The sequence below is a fragment of the Tribolium castaneum genome, chromosome 5 (genome assembly GCF_031307605.1).
Source record: "Tribolium castaneum strain GA2 chromosome 5, icTriCast1.1, whole genome shotgun sequence".
NCBI classification, from domain to species: Eukaryota; Metazoa; Arthropoda; class Insecta; order Coleoptera; family Tenebrionidae; genus Tribolium; species Tribolium castaneum.
Genome location: NC_087398.1, coordinates 10,371,267 through 10,392,504, shown reverse-complemented (window position 1 = coordinate 10,392,504; position 21,238 = coordinate 10,371,267). Strand labels below are relative to the sequence as shown.

Below are 21,238 nucleotides of genomic sequence, written 5' to 3'. Positions count from 1 at the left end.
CCCACTTCCTGTTTTTTTCACGCAAAACCATGTCGAAACCGCTAACATTCGTCACCGGCAACGCCAAAAAGCTCGAAGAGGTGGTTGCCATCCTCGGCTCGACATTCCCACGCAAAGTGGTGAGTCAAAAAGTGGACCTCCCTGAGCTCCAGGGCGAAATCGCCGATATTTGCGTGAAAAAATGCCAAGCGGCGTACGAAATCATCAAGGGGCCGTGTATCGTCGAAGACACGTGTCTGTGTTTCAACGCATTGGGTGGTTTGCCCGGTCCTTATATTAAGTGGTTCTTGGATAAGTTGGGTCCTGAGGGGCTGTTTCGACTACTGGCTGGGCATGAGGATAAGAGTGCCCAGGCCGTTTGTACTTTTGCATATCATCCGGGCGATGAAGGGGGCAAAGTGATTCTGTTCGAGGGGCGCACGGATGGAGAGATTGTGATGCCGAGGGGGCCGAGGGATTTTGGATGGGATCCGTGTTTCCAGCCAGTGGGGTACACGCAGACGTACGCCGAGATGCCCAAAGAGGAGAAGAATAAAATCTCTCATCGGTACCGCGCCTTGGACGCGCTGAGGAATCATTTTATGAACCAAGAGAAACAATAATGTTTTGTCGTTTTAGTTTTATTTGACTTTAATCAACTTAAATAAATTGTTTTGTTTGATTTGAGTGCTTTTTTGTTACGCTTTTCTTATTTCTCCGGCAGGTTTATAACAAAACAGTCCGGGGGGTAGTACTTTTTAGTACTCAAATGCCATTATTGAAAGGATAGTAATAAAGCGATCAGTAAAAAATTCGATTTTAATCAGTAAAAAATAATAAATCATCAGTATTTAATTCATTTTTGCACAGTAAAAAATTTAAATGACAAGTAAACCACGCACAGTATTTTTTTAAAATTTGCCCAATAAAAAAATCGTATATGCACAGGATCTAGTTTCAGTTTGCACAGTTTAAATAATAAACGCTCAGTAGCTAGCTTGCAGTCTAGGGCTTCGCCCCAGCAAACTAAAAGGAAAAATACTCCTCGAACGATTAAACTCAAAAACGTAAAATTGGAAATGTGAAATTCTACACACTCTAGTTTTGAGATGCTATTATTTACTGTGCATTTATTATTTTTACTGTGCAATTATTATTTTTACAGTCCATTTATTATTTTTAGTGTGCATTTATTATTTTTACTGTGCAGTTATTATTTTTACTGTGCATTTATTATTTTTACTGTGCATTTATTATTTTACTGTGCATTTATTATTTTTAGTGTGCAATTATTATTTTTACTGTGCATTTATTATTTTTAGTGTGCAATTATTATTTTTACTGTGCATTTATTATTTTTACTGTGCATTTATTATTTTTACTGTGCATTTATTATTTTACTGTGCATTTATTATTTTTAGTGTGCAATTATTATTTTTACTGATTAAAAATACTTGTCGTTTAAATAAAATACTGTGCATTTAATTTGTATCCTTATTGAAATCGTTTGTAATGTGACTAAAATAGTCCATAACAAATGTACGTGTGTAATATTGGTTACGTAAATTAAAACATTGTTTTCAAGACTATTTCTTCCACTTCAGAGCGTTTTTAAACAGCTATTTCTACGTAATATAAAATTAAATTATAAACGTTTTTTGAGTGCAATTTCAAACAAGCAAAAAATTTTTGGTTTCGGCAATAAATAAGATACACTTTTTCAGTGGTTTCAGTCAGAAATAATACCTAATCTTGTTAACAATGCAACGTAACTCTAGATATACTTACCCACGTTTTGAGTGCAACTTTCAAAGGAAATAAATTAAAAATAGCAATACTTATTCGTATCAAGTGCCATTTCCATTCGGTTTAGACAAAAAACATTTTTTAATTTTGGATTACCTTTATTAAACGGTTACAGAAAGACAATTTTCAATAAAACATATACAAATTACTTAAAAGTAAAACTTGAATAAGAAATTATTTAAATAAAATTAAATATGTACTTACAAATATAGGTACTTTAATTTTGATTTTCTTTTATAAAGAACCAAACTTATTGATATGTTGTTTTTTCCTGACAGCGAAAAATCGATTCAGTATAAAGTAAATAAATTAAAATCCAGTAATATTTTTGGATCTTTGATTAAGAAACAGGTTTTATAATTATAATTTTGAGGTAATCACAAATCCTTATTTTACAAAAAATATTTGTCAGTCTATATGTAGCATAATCACCTATCTTTACTTTTCGAAAAAATACAATTAGTTAAGTAATGCAAATAATTTAAACATCGACAGGATGAAAATGCTACTCGACACTTGAAAATATTTTTGTGTTTATTTCGTGCTGTGATTTTCGTGCTACTATCTTATAGAATCTCAAATGTTTGCCACTTATTCACTTATAATAGAACCGACCAGCGGTCTTTTCAGTAAAAACATTATTAAATAATTTGTGTTTAATTACTATACAAAATTGCTGCTTAAAAATCTAGAGAATACTGTTGGATCCCATCATAAAACCTTCCATCAATCGTTGAACCTTCCCGTCATAAGGCACACTTGAGCACACCTAAACTACAACTAAAAACTACCCACATAATACTTGTAGGTAACATGTCCTCGTATTATCACAAATCAGATCACTAAATGTGTCCATCCATGTAGTTAACTTCGTTGTACATCTGTCTATTATCAGGCCCATCGAAGCTGGTGTACTGCGGCAAATCGCGGGCGTACCCGTTGGGTATGTGCCCATTGGTGTACCCATTGGCCATGGTGCGCACCCCGTTGGCCAGCGAGTGGGCGACGCCGTTGCCCACGTGCTTGCTGATGGTCTCGATGGGTTCGGCCTCCAGGTCCTGGAGAGTGGCCTCTCCGTTGGGCACGTGCCCGTTGGCGAAGCCGTTGGCGGCCGCCGGCTCCTGCTGCTGGCGCTTGATGTACTCGATGTGCTCTTTCACCACACCCTTGAAGTCGTCCTGGACGGGGGCCGTGTCCGTGTCCCCGTCCACGATCGTCAGTCGCCCGATATTGTCCATGGTTTTCAGCATCGGCAATGACGACTGCCTGAAAATCTCCAAACGACGCCTGAAAGCTGTCACGCTGTCGTCCAGGCGCCCTCGCCCGAGCTGGAGCTTCGAGCAGTCCAGGAGGACTATCGACGGCTTCTGCTTGAACTGAAATTAATGCGAATTAATTTAATTAATTTAATGTAGTGTTTCGTATTCAATTATTTATTCAGTGACATAATTCATATCGAGCGCCATATTAAGCTTATGGCTTGTGGTATTAACAACGAGTATTAACGTTGTAAAGAACTAAAGAACAACCATCCGCTAACTAATAAACTATTAAGTAACTGATTCATGTCATATCCCCGAATTTAATAATTCCTGATAACGTGATAACTGATAACTAACTTCTTTATAAAGAACTTGTAAGAAACTTGCTTGACATGTGGTCTAAAAGCCCGTGTAAGAGAGAGTTCTCTTTTATACGATTATAATTGTTGGCTGAATTATTAGAATTGTAGTTCAATGATTCAAACGGAACTAAATGTGCTTTTGCGTCGTTATTCTAGTCCAGACTCTGCTGAAACCGACAGAACTTTGCCAAAAATTCTTTTCAAAAAGTCCCACTTTATTCAATTTAAATTCTCTCTCCAAAATGTGACGACTTTTTTCAAATTTTGCAATATTATTTCGAGGACTTTTTTGGTTTGTGTTTGTATAATTAGTAGTTGAAGATGTAGGTAACACTAAATGGATTTTCTAAACGTGAATATTTCAACAAAGTGTTTATGTCTAACTGTTCATAGAAGCGGCTATAATGTGCCTCATTGGAGTATTAGTAAAATAAAATAGTAAAATTGGCCTCAGCTGTCAGAATTTACTGTGGCCAAAGCACTTGGTTTCAAAAATCATAATTTTTGTTTTAAATAAAGTTAACTTTTACTGCTAAAAGCTTTCTGAAACGCACCTGCACATAAAATTTTGTTTGTAATCCGTACATAATACATGTTTCTCTTATAGGTAATAAAAATGTTGTTGGTTATTCTATAGAGGTAGTACACCTTTATTCTACAAGTGGTTACTATGGCACATTATTTGATTTTGTTATTTTTTTATCTTACTAAGTGGCCATTTGGTGATTTTTTTATTCTATTGGTGACTTTTTTATTCTATTGCTGAAAAAATTAAAAAAAAATCTCAATGTACCGATGTATGTATTATACACGTAAAGAAAAGTTGACATTATTTGCTCGTGATTCCCGAAACACATCACTCACAGATAATGAACCACTTTTCTTTACTTGTATAATAAACTATTATTATTCGACTCTATTACTATAAGTCAGCTCGTCTCATACATAATCGCATTATGCATAATAATAATAATTATGGTTACTACCTAAATAATATCAATAAAAATAGCACTGTATTTTCTCTAAAAGTTTTTTGTTAAATTATTTATAAATTATTCATGCACTAACAGATCTAATTATAATCAACAACTATTTTACATTTTTATCAACGTTATTTAAAAAAATAATTTGGTAAAATGCCATGTTGGGGTTTTTATTAAATTGGCTGGCTATTAAAAAATGTGTTCAAATAAATATTTAATTTTGTTTGTTGAACTTCAAGCGAACTATGATTTGTTCGATTTACTGATAGTTTTCGATCTCAGAAAATTGATCGAAAATTAATGGGTTTAGAAACTTTAGCGACAATTCGACAAAAGATAATGTGTGATTGAATAATGTAGTGACGAACTGAAACGAGTTTCGCGATTATTTAATTTATGAGTAATTTGTAATTTCAATTTACATTGTTTCCCAATTCAAATAGTTTATTTGTACCCCGTGGGGAAAAATTCGTTTAACTTGGTTTTAAAATAAACGATTTAAAATTATGCCCCATTTTTATTTATTTATTTTATAATTGAATTGATATTTTATTTATAATTATAATTTTATAATTACTCGTTGCAATGATGCACCTATATTTAGTGTGTTTATTGAGTTTTTGTGTATAACTTAAGGGCCGTTTTATAGAAAGCTTCATCAAATTTTAATTCGATGTTAAAAGTTAACAATGCGAAAAGAACAATCAAATTGGTTCAGTTTGGTCACATGATCAGTTAATCATGCATATAATTGCGAATTAAATTGATAACGCCCTTAGGATCGGTTTATAGAAAGCTGTGTTAAAATTTAGTTTATTGTTAAAAGTTAACAATGCGAATGGACCAATCAAATTGTTCAAATTGGTCACGTGATCAGTTGATCACGCATTTAATTGCGAATTAAATTAATGACGCTTTTATAAATCCGTCCCAATTACCCTTGATTCTGACTGCATAAAAGAAACCCTTTCTCAAAATAGTTATTCGCTCACCAACATATCGCTAGAGAATTTACCTAAAATTAATTTTGATAGAAATATAAAACAGTTTCAAAATGATTAAAATCTTTAATTAACGTGTTTTTATAAAGAAATTACTATTGTGTAATTAAGATTTTGGTTACTTATTGTAAATATTAGCTTAATTAAGGGCCGGTTTTTAGAAAGTTTCATTAAATTTTAAATCGTTGTTAAAAGACCAAAAAGACCAATAAAATTATTTTAATTCCGTCAGGTGATCAGTTAATCACGCAATTAATTGCAGATTAAATTAATGACGTTTCTGTAAACGAGCTCTTAATGTATTAAATTACTGTAGAAAGTAATCGAATTTTTTGACTGCAAATTCCTTCCTGAAGTTAAGTTGTCCTTATAAGTCAGAGTCTTACACTTATTTTTTTTTCTCTGTTGGTTAGACCCAGGTCGGATCATTTAATTTTATTATTACCACATCGCTCGAAGTCATTTGCAATTAGAAAAATCAACGCAGATTCAGTAAAATAAACAATATTTTCAAATTTATATTTATGCATTTTAAAAGAAATTAACATAAAGCGCTGATCTTTGTGCTATTTCTTAAACTAAAGCGCAGAACGTTCAGTCACTTTAGCTGATAGTATAAAATATTTGGGACGCAAAAACACACAAAAATCGTTTCAAGTATGCAAATGAGCGAGAAAACAGGACGCTTGAGAAAAACATCAGCTTTCATGTAATTTCAGGTTCGGCCTTCATGAAACACTTAAATATTTAATTGAGGCATGGAGAAAATTACACGTTTGAAAGAGGTAGAACTCCGAGAAAGTACAAATGTTTATGTGGGTGGTAATTATGACGTCAGTCGTTAGTATTTGATTAAACACTTAATTCTAGTCCAGCAAATGTGACTCATGTGCTAATTAATTAATACGACTCCGAAAATGGACCATTTCTTTCTGTACAGGGTGAGTCAATAGTGAGTAACTTCTGACATATCCTGAGATGCAACCAAAAATACTAATTACACTAACCACTTAGACACTTTGTTTTTTAAAAATATTATTTGAATCAACACTGGTTTTTATCTTTTAAATAATAATAATTCATAATGAAATTTCAGCAAAAGACAAACTTGACACTACCTAGAACAATGTAATCCTGGATTGCATTTATTTTTTTTAACGAATACCGATTTGGTCATCTGGAATCGGTATTATTGGTTGCATATTTATAAAAATTCAGAAATAAGAAATAACCCACTATTGACTCACCCTATAGATCTTTTGTATTACTATTATTATTATTATTATTATTATTATTATTATTAATATATTATTATTATTATTATTATTATTATTATTATTATTATTATTATTATTATTATTATTATTTGTATTATTTTAATTAAACGACAACCTTGGTTTGAAGTAGTTACAAAGAAATTATTATTTATTTTTAAAGCAATATTTTAAATTTCTAAATAAATTGCAAAAAATCCGTTTTTGGGGAATGTAGAAATCACCTTAGCTTCAAACTCGGTGGCCTGGGTCATGTCCCTCGGGAACCCGTCAAGGATGATTCCCGGCGCCGCCATATTGGCCGCCATATGCGACTCCACGAACTTCATCACGACGTTCAAAGGCACCAGCTCTCCTGCACTTATGCTCTCTCTAATTTTGGCCGTTTCGCTGTTGTGTCTCGGATCCGGGGGTTCAGCTGCGGCTCTGAGCAGCTTCCCCAGACTGATGTGAGTCCACCTGGTGTCTTTGGCCGCTTGCGAGCACAGAGCCGCCTTGTTGCTCCCCGGGCCTCCAATTACCCACAAAACGGGGGGCCAGCCGGCCTTAACAGGCGACTGGTAATTATGCTGGTTGTTGGTGGTCACTGATATCACCTGGGTTTTGGGCCTTTCGGGCTCGTGGTTTTGCACATGGGCCGGAGGTAACGCTTGCTGAAAAAAGCTTTCGTTTTACCGCCAATAAAAAATTGACTCGGACATTGCTTTGATGCGTTGTTGTGGTTATCGATTATGCTTTACTTTTGTGATGTACAATTTATAAGTCTATTATGATCGATCGGTTGAAATAATAAACAAAGGAAAATTTCGGGTAGAGTAATGCGAATTTTACCATTGTTGGAAGTTCGGTGGTGACGTCCGATGGGACGGTGGCCACTTTGCCGTTTGTGAATACTGGAGGGTTGTCTTGCATTCCGAGAATTTTGAATACTGCTGCTCGAAAGTCCTTGTAGACGTTAGAAGGATGGCGTTCGCCGTTTATCTGGAAATTAATTCTTAATTAACAAGACGGGGAAAAAATTATTGACCGCGTTGTTGATGAGACAGATTATGGCTTTGTGAATAAATTATTAATTACCGAAACGTTTGCTTTAATAATACAAGTGTGACGTGTTTTCGAGGACCTCTTTCGGATAATTAAACGGCAAATAGGCTTTTAATAGCACTGCAAACAGACATTTTTTCAAATTAATTACGTAAATGTAAAGACAATAAATGGTGGATGCGCCGGGATCATAAACCTTTACATCTCAAACAATTAATGTTCAAAGGAAGTATACTAAAAAAATATCTCTACCAATAAGGGTAAAACATAAAAAATGCAACTTTCTTTTATGTACTACTACCAATTTAATTGCTAATATTAAAATAAAAACAATTTGTGTAATTGTGATTCTAGTAGTTGACTTGTGTAAAAATAATGAATGCGCCGAGATAATTGACATTTTAAAAAATAATTCTTTTGTGAATTTATTATTATTATTAACATGTTTTGCTTTATGACAAGCTTTCAAAGAAAACAAGCTTTGAACATTTTCAATCCAATAAAAAATGTATTAAAACTTTTTTTCTTTTACCCACAGTTAATTTATACTGATTTTTTTGTTTACTCACAAATTACTAACAAATATGTCACAGTTGTTGATCACGTTTATTTTTTATTATATCACACGAAAATCTTAAAAAAATTGTTTCTGGTGCCAATTTGGGTATTCGTTATCTCTGTATTAAACTAATTGTTAAACATTGTATTTATTTCAAAATGATGTCAAGTAATTGGTAAGATCAAAATAAAAACAATTTTTATTAAAATCATAAGCTATCAGACTGATTCTCGTGAATGACTTGTGTAAAAATGGTGGATGCGCCCAGATAATTAGCCTTTTTTTTAAAATTAATTTTAAATAATTTGAATAATTGTTATTTTTAAAAATAATTCGTTTGTAAATATATTAATACTAACAACATGTTTTGCTTTGTGACAAGCTTTCAAAGCAAACAGGTTTTGAACATTTTAAATCCAATAAAAAATGTATCAATTTTTTTTCTTTTACCCACAGTTAATTTATACTGATTTTACTTTCTGTTTACTTACAAATTACTAATTTGAACATTTGTTTATCACATTTGTTTTTTTTTTATAAATTACACCAAAACCATTTTTTTGTTTCTGGTGTCAAGTTTGGCTTTCGATATATCTGTGTTAAACTAATTGTTAAGCATTTTATTTACTTCAAAATATTGTCAAGTAAATGTAGACTAAATCAAAACAACGATGTAGATTTAAAGTCTTATGAAATAAACTACAAAGATTTTTTGGATAAAAATATTTTAGCTGGTTACTGCTGGCAGGTTATAATAAGACACTAATAGTCAGTGCGAAAAAAGCAATCAATGTTATTTTTAATATTTCAAAAGTTGTAATTCAATCTTGTTTGTGGTGTTCTTTGGAATTTGTTATTTCGAAAGAAACCGAAAAAAATATCTCTATTAATAAATAGCCACTAGAATTTAAGTTGATTGCCAACTGGACATACAGCAGGGTAAAACATAAAAAATGCATCTTTCTTTTATGTACTGGTACTAATTTAATTAATAATATCAAAATAAAAACAATTTGTATTAATATCAAAGGCTGATCCTTACAGTTAACTTGTGTGAAAATGGTGGATGCGCCGGGATAATTGACTTTTTAAATAATTATTTTGTGAATAAATTATTATTCTTAACGTGTTTTGTTTTGTGAAATGCTTTTAAAAGGCTTTGAACGTTTTAAATTCAGTCAAAATATATAAAAATTTTTTTCTTTAACCCGCAATTAATTTATACTAATTTTATGTCTGTTTAATCACAAATTACTAACATATATGTCATTTGTTTATCACATTTAATTTTTTTACATATTACACCAAAATCTTTGAAAATTTGTTTCTTCGAAAAAAAATATCTTTATTAATAAATGGCCTCTATAGAATTTAACGACATAAACCAAGATAAAACATAAAAAGTGCATATTTTTTTAAGTACCGCTACCAATTAAATAGGTAATATCAAAATCAAAACAATTTGTATTAATACCATAGGCTTTCAGGACTGATCCTTACAGTTGACTTGTGTAAAAATGGTGGATGCGCCGGGATAATAATTTTTCCCATAATTCTTTTGTGAATAAATTATTATTGTTAACATGTTTTGCTTTGTGACAAGCTTTCAATTCAAACGGGGTTTAAACATTGTAAATGCAATAAATAATGACCCAAAACTTTTTTGGAGACTAAACTAAAACAACGTTTGCAGATTTATAGTCTTAAAAAATAAAATACAAAAATTTTTTAAATAAAAATATGTTAACTGGTTACTGCTGGCATGTTATAATAAGAGAAACTGACAATGAATAGGGTGAAAAAAAGCAATCTGTGTCATTTTTTATATTACAGTTTTGAATCAATTTTGTTTGAGGTGTCCTTTGCAATTCGTTAATGATGTGATTAACAAACTTCTAAACATTTTATTTGCTTCAAAATATCGCTAGGTGAATATAAATTCAGCTCATGCAACTTTTTCTATGTTTGCGTGTAAAATATGTAATAAATGGTGGATGCGCCACGCAAAAAAAATATTTTTTGCTATATTTTTAACCAAGTGAATGACATTTTACGTAACATTTTATTGCAGTTGAATGACTAAGTGGTACACCAACTTTGTTTAAAACTTTCCCGATATATAGTAAATTACAGACCAATATTTTAATGAATTTATATTTGTTTATTCGTACGTTGCTCCTTTGAAATAAATGTATAACCATTTTTGCCCTGTTATTATTCCCAATTTTATATTATATTATTTATAATATAATTATTTATTTTTGAACAATAATTGTGGGAAAGGGGCAATGTTTCTTCCGCGAATCATTTTTCATTTTAAACAACAAATTATGAAAAAATTACCAACGCATATACCTATCTTTTATCGGATCGATATTCGGTATTGTTTAACATTGAAAACGTTGTCACTGCTTAGAGGTCAACCGCGCTACGATGTAATTGATTACACGCATAAAACATTATTCTTTTTAAATGTGTCCGTAATTTAATTGTGAGGGCACATTACGATTACTGAAAATTTCACAAACTTGTAACATCATCAACGACTTGATTGAAAATCAATAACCAATATTATAATGGATGATTTTTTTGCGCACTGCTTACGCAAGTCAGGAAAAATCGTGCCGAGAAATCGCGTGATGCCGGACCAAGCCGGAGTCTTGAATTGCCGGAAGTCCTAAACAATGACTCTAAACGGCTTCGGATTTTCCAGTAGTAAACAAGCCGGTGTTTGCGTTTCAAATTGCACAAGGTTTACTCACCGATATTAGCATATTGCTTTGGTCGAAATAGTCGGCTACTGGCATCACATTCTTGTAAAAATTGTTGAGTTCCATTCTGGCCAATGATAAAACCACTTGACCTAATTTGGCACCGTAATCGATTTGTCGTTCCAGAACTTTTTGCCGCCAAGAGATCATAATCGCACCGCTTAACATCTGGATCTGAAACAATCAAATCAACACAAATTGTTGACATCGTCAAGACAATCAATTTTACGATTGGGAAAAATCGATGTCTGCTTTATGAATCACTCGCCAAGCTTAATCAACTTTTCACAGGAAATATATTTTACTGCGATGGGTGAGGAAATGTGACTATGAATAATAAATAAGCGTTCCGATAGAAAACTCAATAAAATTTATTTAATTAGAGAGCACTTGTCGCCTGTGTTAACTATTCATACGTGGCATAAGGGAAATTGTGGGTATGGATCTACAATTGCAAGCGACAGTATCTAGACCCATATATTAAAAGATATCCGTTACAATAATTATGTGCTGGCTATATGAATATCTATGGTCTGTTTTTTTTATACTCAAAACTTCCGTACCTTAAAAAACGATGAGTAAAAATTATTTATTTCTTTTTTTAAATTGAAAATACGGATGTCAAAAGGTTAGGATATAAAACAAAGAACAAATAAAACGTTCCCGGTCTCGATAGTTAATCTCGCCAGAGAGCGCAGTTGTTTTATTACTGTCTAAGTTTTTAGAGCAATGAATTTGAATAAATGGTTGTATTTGTATAACAGTTCATACGTTGCTAACAAAAAAATACAGACAGATTAAGTATTAAATTCTTAATAATAAGATATAAACAAGGTGCAAAAATTTTATCGTAAATTATATTTGAAAAAATTTCAAGCTTTTACCAATTTGCACTCTGCCACATATTTTTCAATACGCTGTAATTACAGTTAAAAATACAAGAAAAATATTAGAAAGAAAGCTGTAAAAAATTAAGTTATAAGTTATAAGTTATAAGTTATAAGTTATAAGTTATAAGTTATAAGTTATAAGTTATAAGTTATAAGTTATAAGTTATAAGTTATAAGTTATAAGTTATAAGTTATAAGTTATAAGTTATAAGTTATAAGTTATAAGTTATAAGTTATAAGTTATAAGTTATAAGTTATAAGTTACAAGTTATAAGCCAATAGTTGAGTGTTGCAATTGCTCCATAAATTACACAAACTAAATTTATTTTTGAGATTTGTTTTCGATTACATTAACATTTGGCTTTGTCGTTAAAAACCCGCATTCCTTAAACGTTATGTTAATCAGGTGCTTAAGCACGCGAATTTAAACACATAATTACGGAGCACAAATCGTTACATTGCGCCCAGTTTCCGTTGTTTTTAGCTCACCTTTTCCGAATACTCGACGACGTCCCTCATGTTCCTGGGAAACCCCGAGACGAGATACGTCTTGGCCGTTGGCGCCATCTTCATCTCAAGCATGAGCACTTCGGTGACGGTCTTACTCGACAACAGCCCGAAATCTTGCATATCTGTAAAGCGGTGAATTAAATCGTCGAAATGAAAGCTCAACTCGCAACCGCATGCTTGTGCAATTCACACGCCAACAGCAAAGATTAGGTTCCGATGAGAGTTTCAGTGAAACCTTGAACGAGTCGCTTGTGGTAATTGTAGCGCATTTGAAACAATCAATAGGAAAATTATTGGATAATCCGCTGATGACTGGTGGAGAGGTTCTCGATCAATTCGTAATAACTGCGATATGCATTCTTATAGCGAGTTTACAGCCAAGCTAATGATTTTTTACCAAGCCTCACCTACATCTACACGTGTGTAAGAGCAAACAGCATTCGTCTAGAATTCACTCAAGAGGGGATTTACCTGTCGGAACGCTACCGATATTGATTAAGCTCGTTTGTCCATCTAGGGGTTCAACAAAAATTGAATCATTTTCCTGAACGTCACACACGTATTGATTAGCGTTTTCATGCAATATTTGTACCTAACTTGCTTGTAATCACGTTAATTTCTATTTTGCTTACCGTTGCCGATGGCGTATTGTTGGAGGAGGTCAGTCATGTTGATGTGTGTTATGCCTTTCTTTTCTTGCATAAGGCTGTCACAGTGAGTCACCTTGCCGCTGCCAGGGCCCCCTGAAATTCGGCACTTGCTCAAAACCGGCCCAATTTGTGGTGGACCACATTTTTTTTATTTTACAAGTGCAGTTTTTTAGGTACATTATACCATTATTTTTGGTAAGAGAAATCAAATTTCTCTCACGAGTGAGATAAAGCTGTCAGTTCTACTCACAAGTGAGTAAATCTGGGGAAAATTGGAAAAAACAATGAGACTGTTTATTTCATAACTACAGTCATTACGGAAACTGATACATAAAACTATGCTAATGTTACAGGCGGATATTTATTTGAATTTCTTAGATTTTTTTTACAGTGCACCTGTAAGATAAAACGTCGTATATCACACGTGATCGAAATGCCATTATAAAGCTCGTGAGAAGTATCTTACTCGTGAGCAAGCGCACTCGTGGGTCAAAATTGTCACTCGCATATAATGATGCATTTCTATCACTTATAATATATATACTATTATATTACAGGTGCAGTTTTTTAGGTATACCTTATACCATTGTTTTCAGTGATAGAAATCAAATTTTACTCACAAGTGAGTAAATCTAGGGAAAATTGGGGAAAACAATGAAACAGTTTATTTCATAACTATAGCAACAACATGTCACTACGGAAACTGATATATAGAACTGTGCTAATGTTACCGACATATATTTATTTGAATTTCTTGATTTTTTACAGTGCACCTGTAAGATAAAACGTTATATATCACACGTGATCGAAATGCCATTATAAAGCTCGTGAGAAGTATCTTACTCGTGAGCAAGCGCACTCGTGGATCAAAATTCTTACTCGCATATAATAATGCATTTCTATTACTTATAATATAATATACTATTATCTTACAGGTGCAGTTTTTTACGTATACCTTATACCATTGTTTTCAGTGATAAAAATCAAATTTCACTCACAAGTGAGTAAGTATAGGAAAAATTGGGAAAAACAATGAGACTGTTTATTTCATAACTATAGCAACAACAGGTTACTACGAAAACTGATACATAGAACTGTGCTAATGTTACAGATATATATTTATTTGAATTTCTTGATTTTTTTGCAATGCACTTGCAAGATAAAACGTCGTTTATCACACGTGATCGAAATGCCATTATAAAGCTCGTGAGAAGTTTCCCACTCGTGAGCAAGCGCACTAGTAGATCAAAATTCTCACTCGCATATAATAATGCATTTCTATCACTTATAATATAATATACTATTATCTTACAGGTGCAGTTTTTTAGGTATACCTTATACCATTGTGTTCAGTGATAAAAATCAAATTTCACTCACAAGTGAGTAAATCTGGGACAAATTGAGGAAAACAATGAGACTGTTTATTTCATAACTATAGCAACAACAGGTCACTACGGAAACTGATATATAGAACTGTGCTAATGTTACAGACATATATTTATTTGAATTTCTTGATTTTTTTACAGTGCACCTGTAAGATTAAATGTCGTATATCACACGTGATCAAAATGCCATCATAAAGCTCGTGAGAAGTGTCCCACTCGTGCGCAAGCGCACTCGTGGATCAAATTTCTCACTCGCATATAATGATGCATTTCCATCATTGTTAATATAAATAATATAACGTAGTATTTCTCACCGAGAACAAATATAACCGGCACTTTTGGCGATTCAAACTGCACGTCTGTGTCGTTTTGCATTGGTAGTTTTCCGGTTGGTGGTGTTGTGGAGCCCGGTTCGGCTCTTCGTGGCGTGTTCTGCACCCAAGTGTCCTGCCCTTCTTCGAAAGCTTGAGAACCATCACTTTGCTCTGCAGCAAATCAAAGGATCAATTCCCGTGCGTGAGCTTTGTAATTTATTACAGACAATGCGTCCACCTATTGTATGGACTGGGCTCCCCTTGACCGATCATATCACCACAATACTCAAGGTTACGAGCTTTCCTTTTTAACGCAGCTTGGGCCTATTTTTAAATTTGCCTTTATAAATAGCGCCTTCTTGCGCCATACTTAATGATCGGCCATTGTGTAATCACGCGAAACATTTCCTTGTTATTTTAAATGCAAAATGTTTAAGCTTTTGTCGATCACGCACGCGAAAATCAGGCATTTTAGTTGGTTTTTTTAATGGTAAGTAGCAGTCGGAGGAAATTTACTAGTTGCGTGAGCGGAAGATAATTTGCGTGCAACAATTAGGCTTTTATCATATTTTAATTGCAAAAGTGGTTCATAAATGTCTTACTTGAATCGCCTGTTGAGCTTTCGTTCCAACACTATTTTAATTCAACAATATCTGAAAACGTCAGTAGTTTTATTTTACGAAAATGTAAATTTTCTTATCAGTAAATATTTATACAAAAAATATCGCAAGGGCGATCTTTACAACACTAGAGAGCTTTTATCAAACGCCATAAGCCTGCAGCGAAATTGAGTTTAATGAGGCTGTTATTTATAATATTGTTGCAGTTGTGTAAAAACATGAATTACTCAAATCTCCGTAATTACAGGCCTGCAACCAATCAATAAAATTATGTTTTCTTAAAATAAACCGCTCAACATTTATGGGTTTGTTTACTTCAATGTACGTATCTCATTTTTTCAAATTAGCATACCAGTACGATAATAAATGAAACATGAAATAAATTCTAAAGTTTTTCTGAAAATGTATTGTTGCTTCCTGCATACAGGGTGTATCAGAAATACGTGTGTTAATTTTACTACGTAATAAAACTCATCAAATACTTATAACAACTGTTCTATATAACATTTTGCAAAATTCCTATTTATAATTTTAACTGTTCTAACAATGTTCATTGTTGTTTTAAATTGTTTAAATTGTCCGATTCTATCACAACGAAAATAGTCCGGCTCTTTTATTTTTGTACCCATAGGCGGGTAAACGTTTCAGTACGTTATCTTTTCCAAATTAAAAAAAAATTTTGATGTTTTTATTAAAAAATTACATTACATATAAAAAAAAGTTTTATTTGTTGAGCTTTGTTTTACCAGTTAAAATTAAAACACGTATTTCTGATACACTCTGTATTATAACCATTAGCAAGACCCTCTCAGCACTCAGTGTAGCTGTAGTGTTTGCGAATGTTGATGATAACGAAGATACAATAATTTCTTTTTTTATAAATTTTTAAAGCTGGCCATTGACATTAGTAAAAATAAAGGTTACAATTGTCATTTGACTCACCTTCACAGCAATAAGGAGCTTACAGATTTGTTACTATTTTATTAACAGGCATTCAGAGAATCCACAGAGCATTGAAAAATTAAAAAAAATATGAAAAATTTGGCATCCATAGATAGAGGTAGATTATTTTGAAGCTCTAATCAAAGACAAAGCTGGATCAAAAATTTTCAAAAACTAGAAAAATTATCTCCATTAACAAAAACACTTTACTAAAACGATTTAAGCTAAAACTTTTTACAATAATGCATCCTTTCACATGTTACAATAATCGCCTCATCTTCGAGAACAGTCTGTATAATTTACTACATTTTCATTATATTTTAAAGAACAGCGCATAACACACAGTAATCCTATGTTTAGTTTAAAAAAAATAAGAGTTTATTTTGCTGAACATTACACTGAATTAGCACTGTTAATTCTATGTTCATTTTTAAAAAATCCATGTCAATGCATTGCAATGTTCCATAAAACATTAATGTTCAGCAAAATAAAATTTTCACTGTATGTGATTCAAAAATGACGGACAAACTTTTGTGTGAAGAGAAAAGACGTTCATTAAGCATAAACTTGAAGTCAGATTTTTTTCAAGCAACTTATTTTTGACATATTTTTTAATTTGATTTTTGCTCTTTTATTTCCTATGATGTCGAATTGAATTTATTGTCAAATTTGAAAGTTTTTTAGTTATTTTGTACATCATAAGATTTTAATTCTTGATTTTTTTCAACAGGTATTTATTTAATGTTCTAAAAGCTGCCATTTTTGCTAACTAGAGTCAAAAAAATATGATCTGAAGCACCAAAAACTTGTCTTTGAAGAGCTATATCTCGTAAAAAATGGCTCAAACAATTTTTTGTCATAGGAACTTTTAATTTAGTTTGATGTCTTTTATAAGCATCCGAATGATTGTCCGATACTTTTGAATCAACCTATATTTAATTATTAACATGTTCAAGGGTAAGGATTTGGCTCTGTTTTTTAAGGTAGAAGACATACTATACAAATAATGTTGGTAACGATTTAAAAAGAAAATAGAGTTTTCTGACGAGATAAAACACCCTGTCTGTAAAATTGATGTAAAAACTGTATTTATAGATGATTAATGATTAATTAATAATTATATGCGTTTTTTTTCTTTTTTAAGGTATATTAATAAAATAATATCTGTCATCGGCTCATTAAAGTTTGTACTCTAATGGTAATTTGTAGTGCTCCAGAAGAGAATTGAATCAGCAACAGTAAAATTAACCTAACCGAGAAAGTGACTCTGAAAGTAAATCGGCATTTTCTAGTAATTCTGATAAAATTGCTACATAGATAAGTGTATAATTAAAAAATAAAAATAATATAAATTTTGTAATACAATATTTGCAACTATAGTTATTTAAAATAATGGTAAAAAGTACTGACATTAGAGTTATTTAAATATTTTATTTAACTAACTAGTTATTATAACTTTATCCTAAATTACCGAATAACATACTGCAATATTTTTAAAATTTGTGATTTGTTCCGGCAGCTTTAACTTGTATTATTCTTTTAAAACAAAATAAAAATATTGAAACATTTAATTTTTTTAAAACTTAAAAAAAAACAGGTCATATCTTTAAAAAGTATTGTGTTTTGAGAGGGCCTTACTAGAAGTCATATCGTCGCAAGCTATTGATCGAGTAATATTTATTTTAGTAGTTATAGATGCGCATCAAGGATAATCGTTTGTGGAAATGATAATTGCAAGAAAGCTTTTACAAATGCTTGTCTTGAATTTTTAAAAACAGCATTTAATAAACTGGGTGAAATATGGAAAAAGCATTCCATTATCGAGATTTACACCCGATTATTAATGAAAATGTTTACTTGTGTTTGATGTAAAAAAGCACTGAAATTGTACTGAAAAAAACAAATGTGTAACATAATTTTTAAACATGCAGAGCGATTTTGTAATAATCTACAATGAGTAGTTTTCAACAAAACGCACCTAAAGTGCTGAAGAATGATAATGTGTTTTTTTAGTTTTTCTTAACTTCAATTACAGTTTCGTAAAAAAATTGAATTGATCGATCGAAATATGGTTTTCTGGCCATTAAAATCATTTGTCGAAGTGTGAGTTAGTTGGAGTGTTTTTTTTACTTTGAAATAATGGTAGGTCATCAATATATCACTTGTCCAAAAATTTCAAAATCGAGCATATTTCGTATAAAACGTAGAGTTTTTTGAGCCAATATTTCTTATATAAATATAAAATTTAAATCTGTATAAATGAAAGAAATAAAGTATGCGTTAGAATAAGTACCAATACCAACTATTTCAAAAAAGAACTGCATTTGATTTGATATAACATTATTAAAAAACAAGTTTTATAATCAATGTATTCATGAATATTTGAATAAAATCGAATATCTTATTAAAGTTACAAAGAATTAATGATTCACAACTCAGCAAGATACTGCTGTAGGTTTAATTAAGTAGATTTGAAGCAGCAACTTTTTAATGAAATATACCTACAGAAGGCTCCAATAGATAAGATAACAAAAGTTTACAATAAATAAGTATATCGATTTTGTGCCAATCATTTTTCTTTGATGGAAATCCGCATCAGTGCGCGTTAGAAAGCGAGTTTGAAACCCATCGACAATTAATAAAATTGGCGCAATTCTCACCTGTATCCAAGCAGATTCCCATATTATATCCTCGAAAAAATAGTTTGGTATGTTTTTAGTAAGTCGCCAGAATGACGCGGATGCCGCGTAAACGTTTGCGATTTATTCATGGAGCTCGCGAGATCGTTTTTAATCCACTCTTTTGAGTCTTTACGAGGGAATAAATTCATTTTTGTCACTACATGGTTTCAGTTCACTTTGCCATCACCGCTAAATCAGTTTTCAGCAAAATGTTGAATGAACCGTCAACGAAAGTTCTTCGCGCCGATTCTAACGTAGGACTAGTTGATTTCTATTAGAAAGGCCGTGAAAATGTTCGGTAATTTGAATAATTAATGATAGCTGGTTTCGACGACGGTCGACGTCGTTACCATAGAAATGCGACGACGCATTGTTCTGCTTGACCATCAATGTCCATCGCGCATGGGTTTCCCGCAAACCCATGGCAGATCTGGGCGCGGAAATGGAAGAAAAAAATAATTACTAAAAAATGATTCAAAAAGACTCGATTTTTTTCAAGACGTATTAAAATTATTCTACTCTTTGAAGCACCCAGGGAAAGTAAGGAACTAAGCGTTTTTTGCTTAAACTATGTATTTACTATTAAAATAAATCGTACAGTTTTTGGAGCTTTCGAAACTTGATCACATTGTTTATTTTATTTTTTGAAGGCATGTAGTTTAAACAAAAACCGTTTGGTACAAAAATTTCTCTTTGCTCTATTGACATAAATCTCCACTTTTATTAATAAATCGGACGCATTATTAAAATATCGCAGCCTCTTAACCCTCTTTCCAAACAACGAGAGCACAGATAGCGTCATAAATAAATTTGTAATAACTTTTTTCACCCGAAAGGAATTTCATGACATAAATATTCCATCTGATAATAGTTTTAGTTCCTTTTCTCACAAGGAGCTAATAAGGGGTTGTCAGTTGGGGAAAAAATTTCAACTTGATGGAACAATTATTAAACAGAGGCCAAGTCAATGAAGGTAAATAAATAATTTGCTCACAATCAATCATTGTGAAATATTGTAACGATTATAACAAAATAATTTGTCAGTTGTCTCTATTGATCAGAATAAAAATAATTCAAGCGCATTTTAAAATCGAAGAACGTTTTATTCTTGTCGTACAGGAAAATGTGCAGAAACAAATATCAAAACTACGAAACTTTTTGTCTCTCTGTCCAAAATCTTTAATTTTTGGAAGTCTTAAGTAAATATAATTTTTTGTATTATAGCGGGTTTTGCGTGGAACCCATTTTTAATACTTTCAATTTATATTATAGAAAATTCATGATGAGTAATGGCTGAAAGAGCCTGTGCAGTAAATAATACAGAAAAATGTACGGTCTTTGAAAAAAGTCAGGGGCAACGTAAAATTATAGAAAAAAATAAAATAGTAAAATTGAACCCTTTTTTTTTGGAAAATAAAAATTTTAAAAATAGATAGGAGCAGATTTTTTATTAATATCTTGAAAAATTAAGGAAATAGTTCAAAATCTAATGCATGTTTCGTGACATTACAAATAACTTTTTTGCTGTTTTTATCTAATTTTTAGAACTATCATGAATTTTTAGAAAACTTGTGCTAAAATTGTATTTATTGTTTCATGTTTTATTCAAATAAACCGACTGCAAAAAAGTTGAGGATCTTATGAATTATAGATGAAATCTACTAATAAAAAGATTGAAGTCAGAAGCAAATACATATGATTTCTTTTCCAGATTCTAACGCTGGGAAATTTATAGAATTTGTTTGATGTTAAATTTATTTACGTGCTGTAGAGTAGAGTATATTAAAACATTAATATACCTAACATTTTTCGAGCAGTTTATGCACTTTTTCTGTTTATTTGAGGTGAGACAAAAGGCAGGGTTTATTTTTTAAAATTTGGAACGGTAACTTGTATTACAAACGAGTTAATTACTATAACTATCTAAAGTACGACAAATGTTCCTCTGTCAATAAAAATTATTATTTTTTAAAGTTTGTAAATTTTTCGTTATTTTCTGAATCAACCAAATTTTTTTTAATGTTATAGTAGACTAGGGCGGCAATGGTAATTATAATTAAAATATCAAAACTATAAAACTTTTTGTTTTTCTTCTCAAAATTTTAGATTTTTGGATGTTTTAAATAAATAGGTTTATATTTTTTTCGGATTTTGCTCAATTGAAGCTTAGAGGTTTATTCTAAATTACCATCATAACTGGTGGAA

General features: G+C 31.7%; 2 protein-coding genes across 3 annotated transcripts; one reads left to right on the top strand and one right to left on the bottom strand.

Annotated features, from left to right (window-relative positions):
• The first annotated feature begins 29 nt into the window (after window positions 1-29).
• On the top strand, window positions 30-661 carry LOC663041 (uncharacterized protein). Its single transcript, XM_969104.4, has one exon. It carries the CDS (start codon window positions 30-32, stop codon window positions 600-602), a length of 573 nt encoding a protein of 190 aa, XP_974197.1. The 3' UTR covers window positions 603-661.
• A 1,401-nt stretch (window positions 662-2,062) lies between these two features.
• LOC663069 (uncharacterized protein) lies at window positions 2,063-19,308 on the bottom strand. 2 transcript variants are annotated; one of them, XM_015980113.2, is made up of 9 exons: window positions 19,013-19,308; window positions 14,791-14,961; window positions 13,074-13,184; window positions 12,913-12,954; window positions 12,421-12,563; window positions 11,033-11,215; window positions 7,499-7,648; window positions 6,892-7,320; window positions 2,063-3,161 (listed from the first exon to the last, which is right to left on the bottom strand). In XM_015980113.2, exons 1-9 carry the CDS (start codon window positions 19,032-19,034, stop codon window positions 2,628-2,630), a joined length of 1,785 nt encoding a protein of 594 aa, XP_015835599.1. In that variant the 5' UTR covers window positions 19,035-19,308; the 3' UTR covers window positions 2,063-2,627. The 2 variants fall into 2 exon arrangements, with proteins under 2 accessions (XP_015835599.1, XP_008193141.1); XM_008194919.3 differs by lacking the exon at window positions 12,913-12,954 and having other exon boundaries at window positions 19,013-19,307.
• Window positions 19,309-21,238: the final 1,930 nt, after the last annotated feature.